The 25,453-nt window shown below is 44.2% G+C and overlaps 1 protein-coding gene across 1 annotated transcript in view; it reads right to left on the bottom strand.

The window, feature by feature from the left end:
* Positions 1-20,583, bottom strand: part of CDK14 (cyclin dependent kinase 14) — a 614,101-nt gene extending 593,518 nt beyond the window's left edge. The window contains exons 1-2 of the mRNA XM_090047105.1: positions 20,230-20,583; positions 10,729-10,760 (exon numbers count right to left, since the gene is read on the bottom strand). Coding sequence (XP_089903231.1) covers positions 10,729-10,760; positions 20,230-20,320 — 123 coding nt within the window. The 5' untranslated portion in view covers positions 20,321-20,583. The remainder of the gene's footprint in view (positions 1-10,728; positions 10,761-20,229) is intronic.
* Positions 20,584-25,453: the final 4,870 nt, after the last annotated feature.

The raw sequence follows: 25,453 nt of genomic DNA on the forward strand, positions 1-25,453 counted from the left end.
ACCCCTTCCTGGTTCAAGTTAAATTACAGTCCCCCAGCATCCCAGCATGCTTTCCAGCCCTGGGCTGAGCTGTGCTGTCTACTCCAGAGAGCAGGGCTGGCCCTGCCCCTCTGCTCCCTAGCTGGAGCAGTGAGGGCTGACTGACAAGGGGGTGGGGGGCCAAGCCTGGCTGGGGGATAAGCCCAGTCTGCTGGGGGGACTGCCTCCCCATCCAGGCAAACCCTGGCTGGAGTGTGGGGCCACCCTCCCTCTGCTCAAACTTAATGATGGCTGCAACTATGGACTACAAATCCCAGAGACACCTGGAAGCAGAAAGAAGTGATGAGCAACCCTGCAAAGTCCTGCTGCTGTAATTCTGGACTGCAAATCCCAGAAACCTCGGGGGCAGCATGAAGAGAACCAGAGCTGTATCCAAAGAGCCATGCTTTAGCACCCCCTGGCTTCTGCCCTAAGCCACTGCAGGCATGTGGCTGCCTGTCCCAAAACCAAGGTAAATGTCTGTTTATTTCTATTTCAACAGAGTCTGTGCAATATAGACTAACCTGCAAAGATAAATCGATTCAGTCTCTGGATTTTTTACTGTCTATACCTAGCCCACTTGCATGTCTTTCTGAACAAGTCATTGGCCAAGGCAGTGGTTTTCAACCGCAGTGCTATAAGACCCCCGTAGGGATGCAGCAGCAATGGCCAAGTAAAAGTGCCATATACACAGCCAGACCAGGAAGGGCTGAGCCACACATGTGTTCTCCTGCCTTATTAGGGTTCTCTGATAAGCCTAGAGCAGGCAGGAGATGGCTTGTGGTTTAGCCTTTCTATGTTCAGCTCCACCCATACTCCTCCCAAAAACAGAGGAGCATGGGATGGTTCTGCCTGCCCCACATGCCTGTTTCCAGGAGATACAGTACGGGGGGGGGACCAGGAAGGGCTGTAGCACAAACTTGTTCTCTTGCCTGCTTTAGGCTCATCAGAGAACCCTAATGAGGCAGAAGGGTGCATGCATGCCTCAGTCCTTCATGGTCTGGATGTGCATGTAGCACGAACAGCACTTCTACCTGAGGGTGGGGTGGTGGCACCCAGTTGAGAGCTGCTGAGCTAAACTGAGGCACTACAACAGAGGTTTTCAACCACAGATGCCACCAAATTTTTAAAAAGTACTCTAAGGTCAGGGCTACCCTTAGGGAAAATGGTGCCCAGGGTGAACTTGTACCCTAGTACATAGTTTAACTATGCAATAGTATTAGCAAAAGTTTCAGAAATGAAGCCCAAGTGGAAGCTGCCAGACTGGATCAGGAGACTTGCTTCCCTGCAGGCAAGCACTGCTACTGCTATGCAGGAGCAAGGTGGGCAGACTGGAGCAGGCACCACCCTATCCGCATGTGCCCAGCTCAGCCCCTCTAGAGCAGCAACTAAATGCAGGGATGGACTGAGCTGGGTACCGCTCCTCCTGACTGGGGAAGGGATTGGGTGGGCCACAGCAAGGGGGGTGGCAATAGTACTACTGTGAGTGCAGGATGTATACATGCATGTGTAGTGGTCCTCTGACCACAGTGCCCTGGGTGGTCACCCACATCACCCACCCATAAGGCCAGCCCTGTCTAAGGTGCTACCATGCCCTGCCTTCTGCTTGACTTCAAACTAGCACAGCTAACTACCTCCCCTTGTTTTCAGAGGAAAAAAGTTAGCTGAAGCCATAGACTAATCAGACAATAACACAAATCCTTCTGTCATTCTTTATTCACAGGTAAGAAAAAAGAACTAACCTCACAGTTACTATTGACTCTTAATGATTTTCATTCTACAATTTTGTCTCATACTAAGAAAATAATTTATACCTACTGAAAAGTGATCTGACACAATGTTACAGAACATGCCATTTAGAATATGTAATAACGCCATTGTTATGATTTGCCTGCCAGTATCTACCATCCCATCACAAAATGAAGTTTCTTTACTGTTACACTTTAAGACCACATCTGGAAAAGATTTTTAAAAAGCACATCACTTTTCTTAGGCCATGTTTAAAGAACTGGCCTCAGATGTAGAAGACAGACTCAAGCTTCTACTTGATCAAATGTGATGATCTGAATAAAAACCAGGCCAGTGCTTCAGCCAAATTTACCTTCCAACCCACATGTTTCAAAAAGCTCAGGTTTACAAATGAAAACACGCATTTTGATTATTATGGCTTGGCAAATACATTTGAATGGCTTTGGGTTTGTCCTAACATGGAATTAAACCATATTTCAAAACTTCAAAAGCTCCCATGTAATTGGATTGTCATAATCCAGGTGCCTCTAGTTGTTTGCCTTTCAATTACTTGTTGATTGGTTTTATGATCGTTCCAATCAGATTCTTATCCTGAAAGACTTACATCTTAGAGTCTCTCCTTCCATGTGCAATACATTTGTTACTGGAAAAAGGGACAAGAAGCAAAATGCTGTTAAATAAATGAGTTAGTGTTCACATTACAACACTGAGTGAGAACATGCAAGATTCTTTTCTTCAAGTCATCACAACTTTCAAAGTTGGCTAGTTTTCACCAGACTAAGAAAAGGCTCTTGTGCAGCACAGCCATTTCAAGCTTCTGCCTTGAATTACTGAGGCATTATAGCCTATTTTTTAAAAATTACACCAATCTAAGGGGAGATGTTTTCCTTTCACTTTCTTCCCTCAGACATACATGAACAATTCTCGCTCAAAATTAAAAAGGAATGAAGTTCAGCTCCGAGAGTAGACTGAAAATGTTTAAGCAGATGAAAATTACCTTTTAAGGGTGTAAAAGTATTTCCATTCTACTGGTATTGCTGTACCAACAAGCAGGCATATTTGTACTCACACTGAACACAGTAATCCTAGATGAGGGCGAAAGTAAAAAAAAAAAAAGTATAGTGTATCAGTTTCCTACTTTGCCAGAATGGTCTTGGCATGTGACACCTACTAGGCCTGCTTCAGTACCAACTGCATGCGGACTCCTCTTCCTTGGAGGATCTGGTGGACTAGTGCAGCAATAGTAGCTGGATGAGAGGATAACTAACATAACTATATGGGGAAGACAACTTACAGATATAAACAGCCCATTTCCCATGGAGCCCATGGCAAATACTGAAGTGCTTGCTAGAAAACAAAACCCACCAGAGGAAGACAAGCTGATGTCATAAATGGTTGAATCATCATCCTCAATAAGTGGTCATCAATGGCTTAATGTCTAGTTGGGAGGAGGTATTAAGTGGTGTTCCTAGGGGCCTGTCTAAGTAGGTTTGATTCAGCATCTTCATTAATGATTTGGGCAATGGGACTGAGTGCACATTTAGCAAGTCCGAAGATGAAAATAAGTTGAGTGAAGTTGCAAACATCCTGGAAGGTAAGGCTAGGCTTCCATTTACCCAGGTCATTCTGGATAAATGGTCCACAATCAATCAAATAATATTCAGCAAGGATAAGTGCAAAGGCTGGCTAAGCTGCAGTAATGCAGAGAAGGAGCTGGGAGGTACAATAGACCATAAACTGAATATGAAACCAAAAGTGTGCTTTTGGGGGGGGGGGGGGGAGCAACAAAAGCCAATGGAATAGTGGGTTGTATTAACAGGAGTACTCACTTGTATATCAAGGGAAGCAATTCTTCCATGTCACACACAGTTTTGCTACATTGATAAACCAGGAAAAAATATTCTGCCAGCTCTTTCTTCCACATACTACACTCAAATTCATCTTCCTCTCATTCACTACAGTTCTTTGTTTTGCCACTACATTCTTCCTTTTCACTTCTGAGTGCCTAAAGACATGCTGCTGGACAGAGTCACAAGCCTGACCTCCTTCATACCAACAAAAAACATTGTTCACGTATAGAAATCAATATTACCTTATACAAAGTACAGAAGATAGATTATTCCAAGATCAAAAAACTTGGAAAGATTCTTCCACCCCTCCCCACCGTCACCTCTTTCCCCTTCCCACCTTAGGTGTGTTTAGTCAGCAACAGTACTCATCAGGATGCCCTTCACGATTTTTGAAGTATAACTAAAGGAATACCTAAAATATAATTGCAAGCCAATGGCACAATTTGCTATAATCCACTATCAATAACCTAAACCATTCAGATAAACTTCTTTCCCCAAAAATAGTTTGTAACTTAAGTGCAATCACATTTACTTTCATTTGGTTGGCTTAATGAATTTCAGCAAGAACCGTCTTACTACAGATTTGTCCTGGGCTTGAACAGGTTTCCTTTAGCAAATTATTCAGGCTGCTGGACCTTCCTTAGATTCTTTAGTTGATTAGGTTACATGGAAAATGCATTGATTTATAAACATATAAACAGTTGTGGAACACAAGGATATTTGAAGGGATGAAAACTTTGGCTGCACCAACCGCATGGCTGAAAGAGAAGTAAGGCAAGTTTTCAAGCACAGAGACATGCAGAAGAATACTTTGCTCTCAAAAAGACTGCCTACACGTGTACTGAACCAACTGCAGGGTTATCACCCCCAAAAAAATATTCTTGTTTCCCATACATTTCCTGAACCATTGTGACTACAACCTCATTCCAACACTATAAAAACAGTTTCCATTTCATATTTTGGACTGATTTTTATTCTTTGAAAAAAATCTTTATTTTTTTTTATTCTCAAATTGTGCCATCTGGGTTTATTAAGTAATAGACTGAAGGGTCAGAGGTTAAGGTCTGCAAGTATCTATATAAAGGAATGATGTCTTCTAGGCCAACAGAACCACACAATAGCAAAAGAACAAGATGCAATGGCTGGGGATTGAAATTAGAAATATTCAAACTAGAAAAAGAAGTACAGCAAGAGTAATCAACTACTGGAACAATTAACTAAGGATGTGATTGCCTGAGTCTTCAAATCAAGGCATCTTTTAAGAGAGACATTGGTGGGCTTGCTTAGGTTCACTTACGTGAGCAGGAAGACTAGTTCCTACCACTACAGGATTTAATAAGAGAAACTTCACAGTACAAGCCATACGGGAGGTCAAACTATGCTCATTAGAATGATCTGGTTAAAAAATCTGATCTAAATTTAGGTTAACGTAGGGGTAAGACAGCTCTGGCAGTAGAATGAATGCCATAAAGATACACAGGCCAAAAAACTTGGCTGCAAACAGGTCTTTGCATGTAGCAGTTTTCTTTGGACAAGTTTATTCACTCTGAGATTGAGAGAGATTTGAGCCCACAAAATGAAATTTCCAACTAAGGAGAATGGAGGAGACAAAACAGCAGGATTTAAATTAAATCAACCACATCAGAACCCAGGATCAGAAGAAAGCAGTTCCCTGGCTTTGCTTTAAGTAACTCTAAAAAGGAAACAAACTGGACCTTGAACTATTTTGTAGCTTTTTCTTAGGGAGGCAGTATATGAACAAGAGAAAAAATAAACATTTGGGGGCAGTAATAATGGCATTAAAGAATATTCCAACTAGCATAAAATGCAATATTAAATTTTCTAGGTTTTTAAAAATATTAAGCCATACGGACCAGACCTGAAGACAACTGAAGCCAACCGAAGGTATCTTCAGCAGGTATTAGATCACTCCTTAGGAGAACAGATTTATAAATCCACAGCCACAGTAATGCTGATACAGTTTACTAACTAGTAGAAGATTTATATATCAAAATGTACTGGCAAAGCAGGTTTATAGCTCTTAAAGGACAGTAGCAGTTTTTTAAAAATTCTAGACAGATACAGAGAAGCATCTCATTACTACAGGACATTTTTTGGGAAACCCCATAATGCCAATGCAGAACCTCCAGGATCTGAAATTACTATGAACATTAACAAATCAGTACAACTTAAGTCCAAATCCTATTCAAATACTTCACCCCAATGAGAGCATAGAAAGACTCATGGAATTAATTGGGACACACAGTTACACATAAGTTTAAGGATATTCATGGAAGGTAAGCAAGATTATGCTTACAATATATAGAAAAGGCTCATTAAAAAGAAAATGGGAAAAAAGAGCTTAGTTTAATCACGGTTGCAACAAAAGCTCATGTCCAAAGTTAAAAGGCATGCAGAATTCTTTGATGGTATTATTTCAGCCTTCTATTACAGTTTTGCTTATTGATCAATATGCCTGTATTTACTGACATACTACATGCACCTTTCTCCCAAGAATTAGCTATCCAAAACTGAGGTGCACGTTTTAAATGAGGAAGGAGATTTCTGCACCAGAATAAAGGCATGGGGATGCTGGAATAGCAGCCAGGGCCTGTGCTCCCTTCCCATGCATATGAAGGAAAAGCAGAGTCTACTCCTCAGTATTCCTCTCATTGCAAGCCCCACGGCTACAGCCTTAACCCTGGCACAACCACTGCCACATGGCAGCCAAAAGCTGCTGCCAATTCAGCAGTGGCTGAGACAGAGTTCAAGCTTTAGCTGCGGGGCTTGCAAAGAGAGAGTAAGTGATGCTGAAGAACAGACTGTGGCTGTGCACCTGTGTCTTGCATTCAACTAGGACTCTGGAAAAAGTCTTTTTCTCTTCATTCTGGCTTACCAAAACAAAACGTGGGTCTTATCTGGGAGCATATGGTAGGCAAGAGAATGTAGTACCTACCCAGAACCAGTAGTAAAAAATATCCAGAATAACTGGAAAATATGTTTGTGTCAACAATGACTTATATATTATATCCACTCAAAAAGTAAGATCTCACATAGCTGATCCATAGGCTTTGATGCTTATGATTTTTCAATCTTAATTTCACCTGCACAGAATAATCAACATGTAACACAGGGGTTGGCAACCAACCGCCCACAGCCCAAACCTGGCCTACAATAGCTCAGGGGATTAACAACACAGCAGACAGGGCAGCAGAGCAGGCATCCCAAAGGTTGTACTACCTGCCTTGTTTCATCTATTCCACCTGCAGTATCTATGGACCACCAGATACTCCCTGCTCTACTCCAACTGAAGAGATCATCATATCTCATTTTTAACTCCTAACTCTTAAAGGACTAAGGACAAGCAAGCACTAGTTGTATATAAGGTCTAGCTGTGGTACAAGATCTGGCCACTGGCATGGCTCTATACTGGCAGCATACAGTTCTGAAAGTACAAGATACACTTTCTATTTCGCTGTTTGGCCTGCCACGTGGCACAATTGAAGACCTACAGAGCCTAAACAGGAGGGTACTTGGCACTTTCTCTCTTTCACCTTCTAATATTGATGATTCCTGTTACCACAGCTTTCCCTAATGACTATAACCCTTTAGCTCAGGGGTAGGCAAAATACAGCCTGCATGCAACCCACCAGGCCGTTCTATCCAGCCCATGGGGCCCCTAAAAAAATTTGGAAAATTAATATTTATCTGTCCCTGGCTGCCCTTCATGTGGCCCTCAACGGCTTACCAAAACTCAGTAAGTGACCCTGCACCCAAAATAATTTCCCACCCCCGCTTTAGCTGCGTCAGTACTATACACATTAGCAAGAAAATGGTAGTGTTGATTAAAACACTTTTTTAAATGTTTTGGGGACAACCGTTTGAGAACTTCAGTTGTATCATTTCTCTTCTTGTCAGTATTACCAGTCATAGGAACAGGTGTCATTATTACTGGATATATGGCTAATAAAGATTGTTTCAAGTTTATTTGTTTTCAAATTTGCTTCTCACTTCCATGTATTCAAGGAGAACAGGATCTCACAGTAAGGACAGGGGAAAAGGGCTGCAGAGAGAAAAAGCTGGGGGAAAGCAGAGAGCAAAGGGGCTGCCTGACTCCCCAGATTTAGTTTCCTTGCTGTAGACAAGGCAAACCTCCAATAATTAGATTCTACACTTGGAGAATTATAACAAATTTATAACATTTCCATATACAGAATTTAATTATTGGGGAGTCATAACAGGGTCGTCGTATTTGAGTAAATTACAGTAAAAGCTGTGTTATCTGGCAGTTTACAAGCCAGCATGCTCTAATTACTGGTTTGCCAGCTTGTAAGGTAAAGTGAAACTGGAAGTGCCAAGGTGTGCACTTCCAGTTTCTCCAACTGAGCCCCCACAGCCCGGGGGCATAACAGGGTACGTGGGGCATTTTCTGGGTTAGAGCTCATTTCACCTTGTCTATACAGTGTGTTCTTCAATTTAAAATGTACCAGTCCACAGATATACATCTTGAACAGGCAGGGCCAAAACTGTTTTGTTCAGTCTGTCAAATCCTGTGTCTCTACAGGGGGTACTGTCTAGATGATCCAAGGTCCCTTCAACCCTATGATTTAGGAGGAAATGAAGTATAGCCCCAGCCATTGCCAAGTATCTACTTGTCCCCTTATTCATTTCTGTATGACAGCATGATAACTTCAGTTAAAATATAAAGCACGTTGGTTATTATCCAAGTCCTCATTCCCTCCCCATAATGCAGGAGACAATTCAAGTTGTCAGAAATATAAGACACCTTCCATTCCCTTTCACCACAGGTTTAAGAGGGAAAGCAAAGCCACATCTGATAATTGGCTAAATTATTATGTAATGCAGGGATCCTGATTTTCTCCGATTTAAAAATATCCCCCATTTTTGGTTAAAAAAAGTAAACTCCAAAAGTAACTCCAAATCCACATTTTTCCATGATTAAAATGAAACACCATTATATAGCTATCTATGTATTAGTGGCATTTCATTTAAATCATGGAAAAATGTGGATTTGGAGTTACTTTTTTTTAACCAAAAATTAGGGATATTTTTAAATTGGAGAAAACCAAGATCCCTGGGAGGATCTTCTCATGCTGAAGGATACAGCCTTCACTGTTTAAGCCTGTAGTCCAAAGTAACTCACTCTGAACCTACTTGCATAATTCCCACAAATGCCATGCATCAGTGGCTGCCTTGCAAACTAACTGTCTTACAGTGCACCATCTTACCCAGCCTTATTCTACTATATAGGTGGACTGAACTGGCAGAAAACAGATTTCTGATTTTTTTCCTAAAATCAGAAATAATCATCACTTCAGGTTTCATTTCAGGAAAATACAACCAAAATCAACAACCCAACAGAAAAGCTCCATTTGAAATCCCCTTTCCAAAGATATCTACACTTTCTATTATGTTACAATAAACAGTACAGAAATATTGTAAGACCTATGAATAGGGAACTATCAAAATTACGTTTTTGCAATTTTTGTGGAAACTGCAAATTCAGTCAGTCCCCATGAAACAGCCTGGTCCCCGTAAAAAAGCAAGCAAATCATGAAAATATACAAAAATTGGCAAGCAAGTGCAAGAAAGAAAAAAATAAAGGTAACTGTAAAACAGAAAATGGCAGGAAGTCCTGGCATCCTGAAGCATAGCAGGAAGGAGAGGTGAGAGAGGGGAAGCAAATCAGAGGCTGAGCCCATGACTTAGTCTCAGTCCAGGAGCCAGTCAGGGGCCAGGCTTACAAAGAAACCCAACCCCCCCCTTTTTTTAAAAAAAACTGCATCCCATTGCAAATGCCCAGCCTGGCACCGCCTGCCAGCCCACCCATCAGGGTACCCATGTATTTTGGCGGCGCTGTGTAAGGAGCTGCCTCCTGCTCCTGGTGTGTGGTCAAGCCCATGGAAGCCATTAACCACAACCTAGACTGCTTGCTAATGCATCAATTAATGGCTTCCATGGGCTTAATCCCCTGATCAAAACCATGGAAGCCATTCATTGACCCATTATTAAGCAGCCTAGGAAGCAATTAATTACAGATGTACCAATAAAGATCTTCTCGGCTGATACTGATGGCCAATTATTAACCAGCGTGCACCCTCATGGGAGGCAAGTGGGGCATGTCCCACCCCCCCCAATTTGTGCACAGGGCAAGTGTGGGCTGCCCACTGTGGGCTCAGGGTCAGGGGCTACACTAGCCTCTACCTGGTGGGGGGGAGGGGCTGGGGTACCACTCAGAGCAGACAGGGGCAAGGCAGGCAGTGGAAGCACGGAGACAGGTGGTTATGGGGGATTTTGGGGTGACTATAGCCCACCCTCACCCCTCCCAGCACCACAGCCACCCATCCCACCCCACCCAGAGACATTATCAGCTACACAGGCCAAAAAAGCTGGTTGCCAATAATGTTAATTTTCCTTTTATTGGTCCTGATGGCAATATCAATGCACCTCTACAATTAACGGCTTCCATGGGCTTGATCAAGCCCACAAAAACCATTAACTCCATCCTAGACTGGTTAATAACATGTCAATTAGTGGCTTCCATGGGCTTGATCAGGGGATTAAGCCTGGGGAAGCCATTAATTGATGCGTTAACAAGCCCCAGTTTGGGGCCATCTGTCAATCTCCAGGTTGGGGCAGGACATCCAGGACTCCTCAAGCAGAGGCATGGGTGGGGGGGCGGGGGAATGCCTGTTGTGAAAATAGTGCCAAGTGCCACACTCAAACCACAAAATTAGGTGGCAGCCACCCCAATCTTGGTAAGCTTCTACCTATGAGGGATTCACAGTAATGTAAATCACTCAATCTACATAACATTTTGCAATATTGTATATGAAAGGTAATATACATAAAAACATGAATTTTATTATATTTAGAAACAAGCATTAAGCTCAATGGTTTTCATAAAAGAATCAATATGGAAACAACTCAGGAAGTAAAATACAAACAAACCAAACCTTAATTTATCAACTTGTACATACATACACACATAGCAGTGTTATTGACCAAAAGTTACTTCTAGCATTAGTGAGAAATATGAATCCATTAAAACATATCTGCACTAGGTAACTTTAAAAGATATTTAACGTACCTCATCGAAGCTGCTATCGTCTTTCTTCAAGGCTTTAAAATAAAAGGGAAAGAGAAATAGTTATCTGTCATGCATTTCAATAAGCATAAAGTAGCCAACTTCAAGAAAGAGAAAAATAGAGCAACATTTTCTCATAGTAATAGGAAAGAAGAGACTAGACTGAATAACAATTTTATAATCAAAATATGAAACTATAAATGGAATGCACAATTGCACAGTATGTTCTCAAGAAATATTTTTCATAAATATGCAAATCTAGCTATCCTCTCATGGTGAAGAAAAATAAGAATCCACAGATTTTTACTTTAATTCCTATTGAGCATGAAAACTCTTCAAGGAGAGCCTGACTGAAATATAAGAAGTGTTCTGCAGTTCAGACATATCAAATATACCTAACAATGCTGTCAGTTTATAGAAAACTCAACGTTTCCAATATGATGGAGCATGCATGGTAACAGGCATTCATCATACTCTCTGACTTATGTTAAGGTGGAAGCACAAATATCAGATATGGCATTAGTTTATTTGCATGCACACATCATCAGATAAAGGAAAAATTAAGATGGAAAAAAGATTTGGAGTGTGAAGTAACAACGCAAATGGGAGGGTGGGGGGAGTTATGAGTAGTTTTTCAGCTCTGGCAGAAGATAATCAGTTGAAAGCATTTCCTTGGGTCTACTGAATACTTCTCCTGAAACGAAACCATAGTTAATTTCTTCAAATCCCTGCTGGAAGTATGTCAGTCTGCAGGTCAAGGATGCATTAATTTACCTACATAATGTGATCAGATAATTCAGGAATTAGCTTCCATGAACCTGCTCTCTGTTGACTCCCCCTGAACAGTTAAGACAGAGGGCTATGTTGAAGCTAGTCCAAATGTTGGCCTGCCCAACTATCTAGGGCAGTCTATCCACCTGACTTGTCTGCCATGCCTTTGATGCAACTGAAAACCTATGCAGGAGGCTGTCCATTTAATGCCCTGATGCCAACAGCTCTGTACCACCCCTACACCATGTCCCATGCCTCGCAGATGGCATCACTATATGGCTCCAGCCCCATACTAGGTCTCACTATATTACAGACTGACATTTGGACCCTACTCTAAATCCCTTCTACTCAGGTGGCCTAACCTCTGCCCTCATACTGGGCTGAAAACCCCCTAAACCCCTTTCTCTCTCAGCAGTGGCCCCCTCTGGGACCTTTAGCCTCAAAGACCCTGGCCTCGCCTCTAGGCCAGTTGGGACTCCAGGCCTCTACCTTCTGGCCATCCCCCACAGTAGGTGTCCTTGCCCTTCGACCATCCTGGTCCTGGTCTCAGCATTGACCAGCCGAGGTTTTATAGGTAAGTTCTGGGCAGCTAGCCCTCTCTTTCATAAAGGTCTACCTTCTCGGGCCCCTCCACACATTATCCTCATTCTGCGAGCTTGTGAACCACATAGTCACTCTGGATCCCTCCTGGGCCCACTGTTCCACCCTCACTGGTTTCACTCATTCTCTCTGCCACTCACTGGGCCTCTACTCCAACCAGCCTATGCGCAGTCCTTCAGGCCCCCCCGCATGGACCCTGCTCTATGTGGCTCCTGGTTCTCACTCCACCCCCTCACTAGGTTTTCTGGGCCTTACAACCCATGGACCCCACTCCGTGGGCCTTGGCCCTGTAGTCTTCTGTCAGGGTGTGCTCCCCTAGCCATTCCCCCTCACAGGGTCACCTACAAGGCAGCAGGGGCTGAGACTTTCTGGTGCCCCACACTCACCTTTCACTGGGGAGGCACAGGTGTGGCATTTCCTGGAGACTGCCTTGCCGCAGGCAGCCCCACCACACCATCCAACCCCAGCAGGGTGTAGTTTCAGGTCATGCCCCAGGACCAGGAACCTCCTCCATCCACATAGTTCCTACCCTTTACCTCCAGGTGTTCTGGGAACAGCAGTACCCCAGCCAAGAGATGTTTACCCTTCAGCTCCTCAGTTGCAACTGCTCAGCACTCCTCTCAGGGCCCGTGGTATACCCTGACTGCCTAGCCCTACACCAGTCAGGTAGTCTCCTGGGGGGCATGTGACCTAATTGGGTCTGCTCCCACCTGCAAGCCAATCTGCAGCCTGCTCAAGCCCTTAAAAAGTGGCTGGCACCAAAGGTGCCCTGCCACACCAAGACAAGTGGCACAGGCAGCCTCTGTGTATGTCACACAGAAGATAAGGGACAGGACAAGCAACATAGCAGCAGACTGAACAGAGAGCAGAAAGCACACCAACAGTTTGATCAGGGACTAAAAAGCAGAACAGCAGGTAGGGCAAGGGAAGGGGATCAGAGTGGCACTCAAGGGGGGTACAGGGCTAATTTACAGCATACCTGCCCAAAGGGTTAGTTCCCACTAACCAGAGGTATGTGAGCTATATGAATTCTTATTAGCTGAGGTGATAAAGGTTTGTATTACTGAGAAAATAATATCCAAGCAGTTACACTTAACTACTCCAAATTGTAACGGGGTGTAGGTTGTAGCTGTTTTGGTCTAAGGCAGGAGTGGGCAAAATATGGCCTGCAGGACCCCTAAAAAAATTTAGAAAATAAATATTTATCTGTCCTTGGTTCCTGTCAAAAATAGCAGGAGCCAGGGGAAGCCCCAGCAGGCTGCTGCAACAGCAGGGCCCGCCCAGTCCTGCCCCCACCGCCAGAAGCCCCAGGAGGGTGGAGGTAGGGCAGGGGAGGACCCCGGGCAGGGAAGGAGCCTGGGGAAAAGCAGCCCCAACCCTGCCCCATGGCTGGCGCTCCCTGCTGCAGCCACTCACAGCCTGCACGGGGCTATCCTGAGCAGTCACAGGCAACCCCATGCGGGCTGCAAGAGGCTGCAGCACAGGGCACTGGCCACATGCGGGCAAGGGGCCACTTTTCCTGAGCTCAGCATCAGCTTGTAACCCACCCCCGCTGCCAGTCTGGACCCCGTGCTGGCTCCAGGCTCGCCCATCGGTACTGCACATGGTGGCATTAGCTGCGGCCCTCCCACTTGCCATGCCGGGCAGTGTTTGCCACCCAGAGCTAGCATGCTGGGCAGCCCATAGGCAGCAGTAGCAAACACTGCCCAGCGCAGCAAGCAGTTGACAAATTTCTTCTTTGCAAGCTTTCGGGTATGAATACCCTTTGTCAGGCTAAGGCAGACCAAGTGCAGATGATTCCTCAGCCTGATGAAGGGTATTTGTACCTGAAAGCCTGCAAAGAAAATTTTGTCAAATTATTTGAGTTGGTCTAATAAAAGATACCAGATTCACCCAAAGAACCTCGTTCGCCAAATTCTAACAGACATTTTGATTTACCAGAAACATTCAGCAATGTCTTCCTTCATTTCATCCACTTAGAAACCTATGTCAGAAGGAACAGCATTAAAAAAAAAATTCCCACAAATCAAATCATAGATTATGTTTTGAAGTCTTTTCTGTTTTGGTGCTAGCATAAATATACCAACAATGTTTTTATTTGGTTGTTGTTTGTTGTTGTTAGACAAAAACTTTATCTCATACAATATTGACATTTAAAGCATTATTCTACTGAATAATCATAATTATCTCATTGTTATAATATTTTTGACACACATTTAATCAGTCAAACCTCTTGTTTGATGTTCAAATACTAACAGGCACAATTAATTCAATTATTTACCATACTGTGGAACACATTAATTTAAGGGATTATACATTTTTGCTTGTCAAATCAAGCAACTAGAACTTCATGTACAAGAGGGTCAAATTAGTTTGCCAAATCACACACAGCAAAAGGCTAGCAAAAGAAACTAATAACTGTGTAAATATTTATATTTCTTAGAAGATCATAAAGAATAATTTCTATTTTTAAGTACATTTATCAGTAGAATAGTTTTTACAACCAATGTATTCTTTCAGGTGGTAGAAACGTTATAGTCTTTAATATCCACTGAACAGTAAAAAGCTGCAATCCCAATACAGGAAATCTTAAATCAGCACAGAAGTAGTACAAACTTTTTTCAGTACACTTCACGTCCAGACTGTCATCCAGCAGTTTGCAAATACTGTAGGATGAATGAGCAAAGACAGACTGTTCGAAGCAGGATGTGTTCCAGCATAGTGAAATAATCTCTCAAGAACAGGTACTGTAGATATTATGGGCCAGTCTACAGTGAGAGATGGTGGAGTATAACTAGACATGGGGTCAGCAACCTACAACCTGTGGACTGAATCTGGCCAATGTTTTTTTCCTGCAGCAGCACAGGGCTTTGGCAGCAGTTGTTTTTCCTGGCCTCTGTAGTGATGAGCAATGGCCCCTTGCAGGGAAAAGCAGCAGTGTTGGGCAATTTCCCCGTACAGTTGCTGGGAAAAGTGGTGGTGGCAGCTAGAACCTAACACCCATATTCCAGACACCAACACACCTCTTACCCAAACTGGGTCAGTCCAACCTTCAGCCTGAAAAGGTTGCTGATCCCTGAACGAGACGTACACCACTGTCTGCTAGTCCCCAGGTACAGGGACCATGTTGCAACAATGCTATTCACCTACAGCAGGGATATCAAAGATATGGCTCATGGATCAGATACAGCCTGTGGAGTCCCATTATCTGGCCCCCACCCAAGCTGTCCCACACACTGCTGGACCAGCCCCACACACAGGGCCTAAGAGACACACAGCACTCACTTCTGCCAATCCAGGATCCGCAATGCATGCAGCACCCTCTCCACCAGTCCAGGACTATGATCCACATGGCACCCACCCTGGCTAGTCCAAAACACATGCTGCACATGGTGCCCACTACAGCCAATCTGGGAGCTGTGCTACTTGAGGCATCCATGTGCACTGCATGTTATGTAGGTCCCAGACTGGCTGAAGCAGAAATCACATGTGGCACAATCTTGGACCAGCCATGTGTGGTGTGGATCCTGAACCAGCTGGAATGGGTGCCTATGCAGGCAGCACAGGCACTGGATCATGAAGCGGGGGTGGGGGGAGTTCACTTGTAGGTATTATACGGATATGTACATCATTCACTTAACTGCATATCCCAGTGAAGTTTCTATTCGCTGCCTATTATTCATACAGCCACAAACTCCAATTGTCTGCATACTGGCTAAGAGCATAAACCACTCAAGTGTATAGCATGTTCAGATTCATTGCCTACTTTGTAACTGAATTATACCCCAGTTAACTGCACATTAACCAGAAGTTTAACAGTCCATTTTGTAACTAATCGTATTCTCTTTAACTACACCAGAAACAGTAAAGGGGAAGCAGCTGTCAAAAGGCTGCTATTAGTAGTCCTGAGAAATGACAGGAGCTAGTCAGCTTCACAGCTGCTCTCTCCCCTCATTTTCAAGGCCTCCAATAGCAGCCCCCATAGTGATTATTACAAACCTTAAAAAGGAGGGGAGCTAGGCAGTTTCAAGGCTGCTAATGCCATAGTACCGACAGTACTCAGTACTTAAGGAACACTGATTGTTTACACTGGGGTTGGGAAAAGTGCACTCCAGGTAAGTTAATGGCCTTTTTCAGTTCATATGCAATGTTATAACAGAGTACACTGTAATGGCTCCAGAGGCTACCTTAGTTTAAGCTAGACACTGAAGTGACCCCTTAACTGAGCCCTGGAGATAACAAAGATGGTTTTATAGCTCGTCTCCAATCTGGCTGCACCAGGGAGGATCTGGCATAGCCAAGGCTCGGGGTCAAGTCTTATACATAAATAACTAACCTTAAATTATTTGCATTGATAAATACACATCTTTTCTTCTGGGCAGTCTTTATTCTTTATCATATTTTATGCACCAGAAAGTACCGTCTAAAGTCAGAGTGTTATATCAACAACAGGCAGACAAGTTTATTTGGGTAAGTGTGGTATCTTTTACTAGACCAACTGGATAGTTGGAAAAATTGTTCTTTACAAGCTTTCAGGCACAGGTGCCCTTCTTCATCAGCAACACACACACCTTCCATGCACCCCTTTCCCATCAAGAGTTAAGTAATGTGCCAGAAGGGTTATAACACTTACATACACTAACATTAAAGAAAGACCATAAGGTTTAAGAAGTCTATGAGCAACTTTTAGCAAAAAGCCTCATATGATATGATAAACTCCCTCAGATAACTGTAAATTACAGCTTTCCAGCATGACAACCATTATGCTTGGTGACTAATTTCTGAAAAGCCATTAGCTCTACACCAATAATATCTATTAAAGGAAAAAATCTGAACTACTATATCGATGTTCTAAGAATGACTATTCATAATGACTATTAATACTTTCAAGGTCCTTGTGTGTCATGGTCTAAGTCATTAACTACTGGATTCAGATAGTTTGAACATTTATAAATTATGCAAATTATTATATTTACAGTGTTACTTTACATTTCATTCTATTACTCAAAAAATACCATGCAAAACCCATAAGGAAGCTACAGCAGAACAACAAGAAAGGTAAAAAGAACATTCCGTCTTTTAACAAATCATTATTTGTGGGAGACCTGCCATACCTGGAATTCAGCCTATTTGGGGAGAAGTGATGGATTTCGGAACAAAAAACACACCAAAATTGTATTAACCTTAACTAGTTACTAAAAGTATAATCCCACCAGGAAATATTACATCCTCAGGAAAAGGCAAAAAAACCCACACATGAACAAAAACCCAGGAAATTAGAATTTAAAAGACTACTTCTGGGGTTGTTTTACTTTTCCTGTCTTTAGCCTCTAAGTGCACGTTCAGAACAGTGCTTACCTCAATGTTAAACTTCCTGGGATACCAGTGAAAGTTATCTGAAGGCCAAGCTGCATTGGGTTGTACGTGTCTGTGTGTTTCTGGGGCCCTGGGCAATGTGAGAGTGACTGTCCACAAACCCCATACTCATGTATGAATACCAGTGTAACTGAAAACATTCTAGCAGCTAAATGGCCAAGGCCAAAACATGACTAACTGTATATGGAGAAGTTTGATAGGTGTAGCTGGATCTTAATAACAAAATTACTAAATGAACTTTTATCCTGCACATGGGATGTGTGAACTATGCACCCTGGGATTACCGCAAACAAAATACAGCAAATCTGTGCAGCAAACCCAGGCCAAAGGTCCCAAGTAAACTCAAAAAAGTCTTTATATTTAAGAAGAAATAGATAAAGTTGCATTACATAAAGAGGGAAGTGCAGTTGGCATGAACTCTAAAACATGTAATTCAAACATCTCATGTGTAGCAATTTAGGGCATCAGCGCATGAAAAACAAACCTAGATATGATAATAAACTCAAGAAACTAGCTCACATGCCAGTATCTACTGAGTAAATGCACAGTGGTACATAAAACAAGCAGCTATGTGTTTGTAACACCCCTTGCTGTCTCCAAAGATTAATAGACTTCATTCTTTATGTACTTAATTGAACCAATTTTTTCCAAGATGAGTTTAAATTTAAAACTCCTCTGAAAAGGCCTGACTCAAAGTCCAGTAAACAATACTGGATTCTGACTAAGGAATCCAATGAGCTTGGGATGAGGATCCGTGTGACTTGGTGCTCTGAAGAGGTAGTCACCAAGAAGCTGCACTGCAGTAAGACTTGTAGAAGCCAGCTCACTTTAGCCCCAACACTGCAGAGACCTGCACTCAGTGGGGCTGCCCCCAGCATAAATTAAGCTTGCACAGCACTCTTTACAGTCAAGGGCTTTATCCAGAAGCCCAGTGTTGGACACCCATTGGTTAAAAACCAACAATGGTCTTTGATTTATAAATAAATAAATATTTTTTTTTTTAAAAAAAAGCAAAGCCAAGTCATTCAATAATTATTTATTTTGAACTACCATCTACCTGATAAATCAGGTCAAAGAGATACATATATAAGCAAGCATAAATTATTTTTAAAAAGCACATTATTTGTTCTGGATGTGTATGTGATTATAAATGCATACTATTTTCACAGTGATACAAGAAAATATAATAGGGCTATAAATATTTGTTCCAGATTTGGAATTTGGCATTCACCTTTGGAGCACTTTTCCCCTTCGCTTCACAAATACAAATTAGCTCTTTCCACTCCTTTTTTTGTCCCAGAAAAAACAAGGGAAAAGTGCCTGCATTCAGATCTTTTCTTTCACTTAAATACCAGCAATTCTTTAAAATGAGAGTGTGAAAGCTGTTGACTTGCATTTTTATTATTATTATTACACACACACACACCCTCCCCAGTATTACACTATTTCAACATCTTTTTGATGTGTATTATCAAGAGGCTACAACATGCTGCAATTCTCTCCTACATCCAGTGCACTTCACATTCTGCCTCTGGCACAAAGCCCCTCTAAAACTGGCACCACCAACCACAAAAAGATCAAACCACTGTATGGGAATCATCTGGCAGAGCGGTAACAGCTCTTCAGCCATCCTCGTGTCTTTAGTTGGTGTCGGAGGAATGACAAAGAGAAGGGGGTGTGGCTGTGCCAAGTCATTCCAGGCTGCTATATCAGCCCCTCAGGGCCACCAGCAACCAGCACAACATCCAGGAGACGTCCAGCTGCTCTAACCCCAGCTCAAAATCGGGATGGAGGGGACACAAAGCCAGCCAAGACAACTCCAAGTTGCAATGCTCCCTCACTGGCTGTCAGTGATTAGTCTCATGCTGTCAGCAGCAACTAACAATGACATAGTAGTTGACTCAGACTTCAGCCGCTAGATCAAGAACAGCCTATTGTACCAAGAATCGAAAATGCCAATTTGAGTGAAAAAGATCAATTTAAGCCCAGAGCATGAAACTGAAGCACCCCAGGAGGACCGGCACAGGACAATGTTAAAGGCAAAAAGCAAATGGGTGCCAAAAACAAATCAGGTTAATGGTACCAGAAGAAGATAACTAAGGTCAGGCGGGAGGTGTTGGTAAGATAACACAATCTCTAGGTGTTTTAGCTCAGGGAGAGACTGACAAGGGTTAGCAGCAGGAGATGACAGACAGGCTTCTTTTGTCTCCCCTCCTAACTATTACTGATCTCCTATCATCTGCTGTCTGCACCTCAGCTTTGAAGGAATGTCAAAGACGTCCTGTGAGAAAAGGGGAATGAGGGGCAATGGGGAATCATTTGTTTTGCCACCTCTTTTGTCTGGGGCGCTCTGCACAGCCCTGAAAGATTGACTAAAAAAAAAGAAAGAAAGAAAGAAAGAAATCAGAGATAACTCAATGTGCAGCCAGTCCAGCGGCAGATGCCTGCTGAAGCAGCAGCCCAGAGATCTTTGTTCCTTCTCAAACGTTATTCAGGGGATGGGGCTTGGTTTGTTGTTTTTTTAAGAAAAAAGGAAATAAGTGGAGAGACTGGCAGCAGATCCCGGAGAGCAGGGGCCGAGAGACGCCCAAGAAAGGGGGGCATGGAAGCGGGACTGCGCTTCGGCAGCCGAGCGGGGTCCGGCGGAGCCCAAGCAGGCGCGGGCAAAGTCTTCCGGGGAGAGCGGGGGGGACCCGCACGGCGCCCCTCGTCCGCGGCCTCACCCCGAGCGCCCCCCCGGCCCCGGCCCCGACTCACCGATGCGGCTGAAACTCTCGGACAAAGTTCGGCGCAACTTTTTCATCCTGCCCATCTTCTCGGCGGCCGGCGCGTCCAGCGTGTCGCACATCGGGCCGCCCCCGCCCGGCAACGAGCGCAGCGGCTGAGGCGGCGGCTGCGAGCGCGCTGGCACGGGCCGCCCCGCGGGGCAGGGAGACGCCTCCGCTCGGCTCCCGGGCGGCGCGGGGCGGGGCTCGGTCCTAAGCGGTGCCCGAGGCAGCCGCCGCCCCGCTCATCGCTGCCGCGGCTCGGGGCCGGGCCGGGGCGCTGCGCGGGGCCGGGCCGGGCGAGCAGCTGCGGCGTCTCAGCCAGCTCGGAGCCGGGCTGCACCCGCCCCGCCCCGCCGCGCCGCGCTCATTGGGCGGCGGGGAGCCCGGGGCGGGGCCGGAGCTCGCCTCGGCTCCGCTGACCTGCAGCCGCGCGGCGGGGCGACAACGCGGCCGCCCCCGCGCCGGGGAGGCTCCCGGGCTCTGGCGGGCGGTGCCGGCTGCCCCCTGCTAACAAGCCTGTTTTGAAGGCTCCTCGGGATGTGGGCAGCGACCCCCCGATTGCAGGACGATCCCTGCCGCCGCTCCCAGACGGGGCTTGAGGTGACTGAAGAGTCCGGTCCTTAAGCCACAGGCCCGTCCCCAGAAGTTGCAGGTCTCCCTTGGAGGCCGGGATTGCTCCCCTTGTGCTCCCGCCGCGGGCTCTTCCCTGCTTGGAGGGTGGGACTTTTTTTTTTTTTTAACATTTTGTTAGAAAACAAACAAAGCCAGACAGTCTAAAACCACCGCAACAGAAGGAGAGACAACATACAATTTTCAAGGATTATATAATACCAAACATGACAACCAACATCCCATACAATTTAACATATACAAAAGCCAGTATCAGCCAACGAGACACAAAGGTATGACCCAACTACAATTAAACGTGTTTCTTACATTTATACTGTTATCAGGTACATAGGAAAACAAAATGTGAGGCATCGTGCACCCCTCCCCTACACATCCCACACAGGAGCCATCTTACCTTGACTTAACCAATACCTACACAACAGCCCCTTGAAGTCCAGCCCTCGCCACAACTTCACATCCCCTTCTTCCCTCTGAGTCCCGTCCCTACCGCTATAAAACTCCAGCTCTTGCACCCAGACACTTTACTTCAAAGCAGGCTGCTGCTTGGTTGAGGTTGCAGGCATCTCTTCCCAGATGAGATGATAATCTACAACAAGGCCTATGCCATACACACTGAGCTCTTCAGTTACAACCGACTTGGGCTCTTCAATGTTTCAAAAATAGACCCAGTGGCTTTAAATGACCCAGTTGCCATCATAACAAGTGTCCAGGACTTTTGATCATGTTAAACAGACTCAGTCAGACTGAATTATTGGGAAACGAATCATTTCAACCTTTGGAGATGAAGTCTGGGTATGGCTATACTAGGTTACAAAGTGAATATTTAAAAAGAACCCACCTTTTCAGCTAACACATTTCAAAACCCCAGTGTATACAACTTGTATTTTGATATACACTAACACAATTATGTTTCATATGAACATGCACCTTGGCTGGATACTAAGAAGTGTTAACTCAATTTAAAATGCTCTTTGTCTAGACTAGCACTGAGGTAATTGGGCACAGGCCATCTGCAAAATTAAACTCTTTGGGGTAGGGACAGGCTTCCATAACATGCATAACATGCACGTACCCGGACGTATTTGTGTGTTCCAGAGGACGTATTCACACTGTAGAAAGTTATACCAGCACAGGAACAGCAGCACAGTAATGCTGGTACATTTCCCTATGTAGAGACATGCTCTGTCTCTGAAACCTGGTTCTCAATGATGTGAAATGTGTTGTCCCCTGGTAAGTTCTTTGAAGTTCCAACTAAAACAATACCTTCATGTCAACTACTTAGTTGCTGGACGCAAAGGTGGGAAATGTGAAATGGTATAATAAGTGAAGGAAATCCACAGAGAACAAAGGAACAAAGATACAAAGACAAGGAAGGAACAGAGCAGAGGGTGGGAAGGAAAAAAACAGAAAAAGCAGTCCCAAGGAGAACCAATTTTTTCTTGCTGAGTGATGTTAAAACTGACATTAAATAGGGTTACCATATGTCTGGGTTTTCCCAGATATGTCCTCTTTTTGAGCCCTCTGACCTCCGTCCAGTTGCGTTTTTTAAATCTGACCAAAGGTCCAGGATCTTGCTTTGCTTCGCTTGTGGGAGCAGGTGGAGGGCAATGGGAAGCAGCAGGGAGCATAGATGCACCTGCCTGTAGCTGCAGAGGTGTGTGTAGACCCATGTGGTGCCCCCTGGTGCCTCCAACTGCCCTCCCCCTGCTCCCACCAGTGGAGCAAAGCAAAATCCTGGACATTTGGTGAGGACAGGGGGGCAGAGGCTGGGGCTGTGACACGGCAGGGAGGGCAGAAGTGTTGCCTTCCTCTCCAGTGGGGGAAAGGGGTGGGAAACCTTTGAGGGCAGCAGGGATGTCTGTGGCCAACCGGGCCCAGGGCCTGTGCTTGCAGGGGCAGAGCAGCCAGGAGACAGCCAGGAAGCGCTGGGGGAGTGGGAGGGGAGAGGGGAAGGGGACCATGGACAGGCTGTCTGGCGCAGTGTGGCAACCCCATCCCAGGGTGGGAGATGTCACAAGCCTTCCTACCTTTTCCCTCCACCCTGCACTGGGGCCAGACATACTCTGCCACCACCTACATGAATCAAAGCCACACTCTAGTTCGGTCAGGACAGGAACAGCTGGGGCCCTTCCCGCAAAAGGCCATGGGTGGGGAGTGAGGGGCATCAGCAGGGACAGAGGGGTGGGGAGGTGGAGGGGAGTTGCAGGTTGGAAGTGAAGGGCACCATCATGGCCCAGGGGAGCAGGGTACTGTGGTTTGGGAGTGAGGGGCAATGGCAGGGTGGAGTCAGTGGGTTGGGAGTGAGAGGCGGCAGCAGGGCTGGGGGGGGGCTGTGGCTTGGCAGTGAGGGGCAACAGCAGGGCAAGGTACTAGCATGTTACTGCCCCCCACTGTCATACTCCCTCCTCCCCTCCCCCTGGTACATGACAGGTGTCCCCTTTTTTGGACCTGGAAATATGGTAACCCTACAGTGCATCAGTAGTAGTTTATAGAAAAATTCTTACTGTTGGTCTTTATCTAAACCTCCCATTTATTCTTACTCTAGATAGAGGGGAGTAGGTTACCCTAACTGTATACTCTGCCCATAGACCATAAATAATGAACCTGACAGTTTCCACTTTGACCATCTCTGGCATCCACAGTATGCACAGTGGCGGCCCCTCTTCCTGACTGAGGCCTCCAAGTGTTAATGTGGTCTTTATACATTGCAACTAGCAATTCAATTTCATCTAGAGACGGGTAAGCAGACAATGCAAGATACCAGAGCACAGATAGATGTGCTGGTTAATTAGCCATATTCAGCTATGTTCTACATTAGCTAAAGCCTGAGAGACCTGTACAATTAAAGAATTGCAGAAATGTAGCCTATAGGTTTCTAAAACATGAACAACAAAATAGTCTATTTTTTTTGTTTGCCCATATTTTTATATGGACTGTTTAAAAATAAATGATGGTATACAGTAATAACAAGTCATATAAATTCATAAGTGTCAGCAGCAGAAATTAAAAATATATCCTCCATAGAATAACATTTTCAGTGTCTCTTTACTTATCGAATACATTGTACAAAATTCTCCGAACATTTCTCAGGCTCTCTAGGGAGGTTACAAGAGTCCTTATTGTTTTTGGAAGCAAATGAATATAAGTGTTAGTAATCTTGAGTCATCTGATTGAAGAGAAAGTCTTTGAGGGTGTGACTGATACTTCTTTTACATTAAACTTGAGGGATCATGTGTAATCAATTTTCATGTGTTTAACTTGGGACAATATGTTTGAGGCTAGAGATCAGGTACTCTTTCCAAACACTGAACAGTGCCAGAAAGGGACAGAAAAATGAAAAATACAGGAGTAAAAGAAGGCAAAAGACAATAGCAAGCTGTGCACTGTTTATATTTATCATGTATTGGTTGCTCTGGACTCCATGTTCTGCAGTCCGTTCTTCAGATAATCCCCTTCCCATTGTTTTAAATTGATTAAAGCTTTGCCTAACAGATAACAGAAGTGCAATTGCAGTGAAGGAAGAGAAGTCTTCACCCCACTGCTCTTCCACTGTGATTCCAACAGAAAGGTACATGCTGTCCCAGATGAAGGGCCATTTTAAGCCTGTACAGAAGTCTTTAAAACGCACATACACTACAATTTTTATTTTTCTGCCATGGGTCTTTTTGCTTGAAAGAAAATTCTTTGCTTGCTCCCAGCCCTGAAATTCTTGTGGTTTCAGAGTGCACCAGGGTGGAAGAAAACTCACTGAGCTCTGAAACCTGCAAGCAGCTTTGTGACCTTGATCAAGTGGGTAATTTTGTTTCCTCTCCGTCACCCAGTTCAGGAAACCCATAAGATGCAAATGTGTAGTTAGGAAGCCACAATGATGCAGTTGTAATGGTGACTGTTTATTTTCTCAGAACAGCAGGTTATCTGCTGTAGTTTGTGTCTTTAAACCCTGAAACTTAGAGCACTGAGGAAATTAAAAATGAAAACTAAATGCATGAACATCAGCCTTGCTATAATTTCAGTAGACCCCATCATTTGTGTATCCTTCATCAAAAATGTTCTATACAATTTTAACACGCTTATAAATAAAGAGGATTTTGTATACCATGAAACAATGATTTGTTTGAAGTATCACTCCTAGCAGCAATCTATAAAAAATGCAGTAAACCCCGCCCCCAAAAAACAAACCCACGTATTGAAAAAAATTAATTAGTCGCTGTTTACCCCAAGCATCTCCTTGGCCAGGTTTGGATGAAGAATTCAACTAGTCCAGATCTTGAATTCCACCAATGCAGTTGAGTCAAGCTGAATCACTGTAAAAAATGTAATGATTAACCAGTGCGGTGAGAAACCCATACTTTTGCCAAAACCTCCAGGATCTTCACTGCAAAGTTGGACATGAGGAAATATCAGCATCAATGCATAACACAGATCAAATGGCTTAATCATTTCCATGTTGGGAAGGGGTTGTTTTTGTTGCTTGTGAGTGAAGATGAATAGGATTTGCAGTTTGTTTTTCCATTTTATTGTGAGACATTATGTATAGAAATACTTATATTGTCCAAACCCATAAACAAATCAGTGATAAACAC

The sequence above is a fragment of the Crocodylus siamensis genome, chromosome 5 (genome assembly GCF_052110815.1).
Source record: "Crocodylus siamensis isolate JL-2025a chromosome 5, ASM5211081v1, whole genome shotgun sequence".
NCBI classification, from domain to species: Eukaryota; Metazoa; Chordata; order Crocodylia; family Crocodylidae; genus Crocodylus; species Crocodylus siamensis.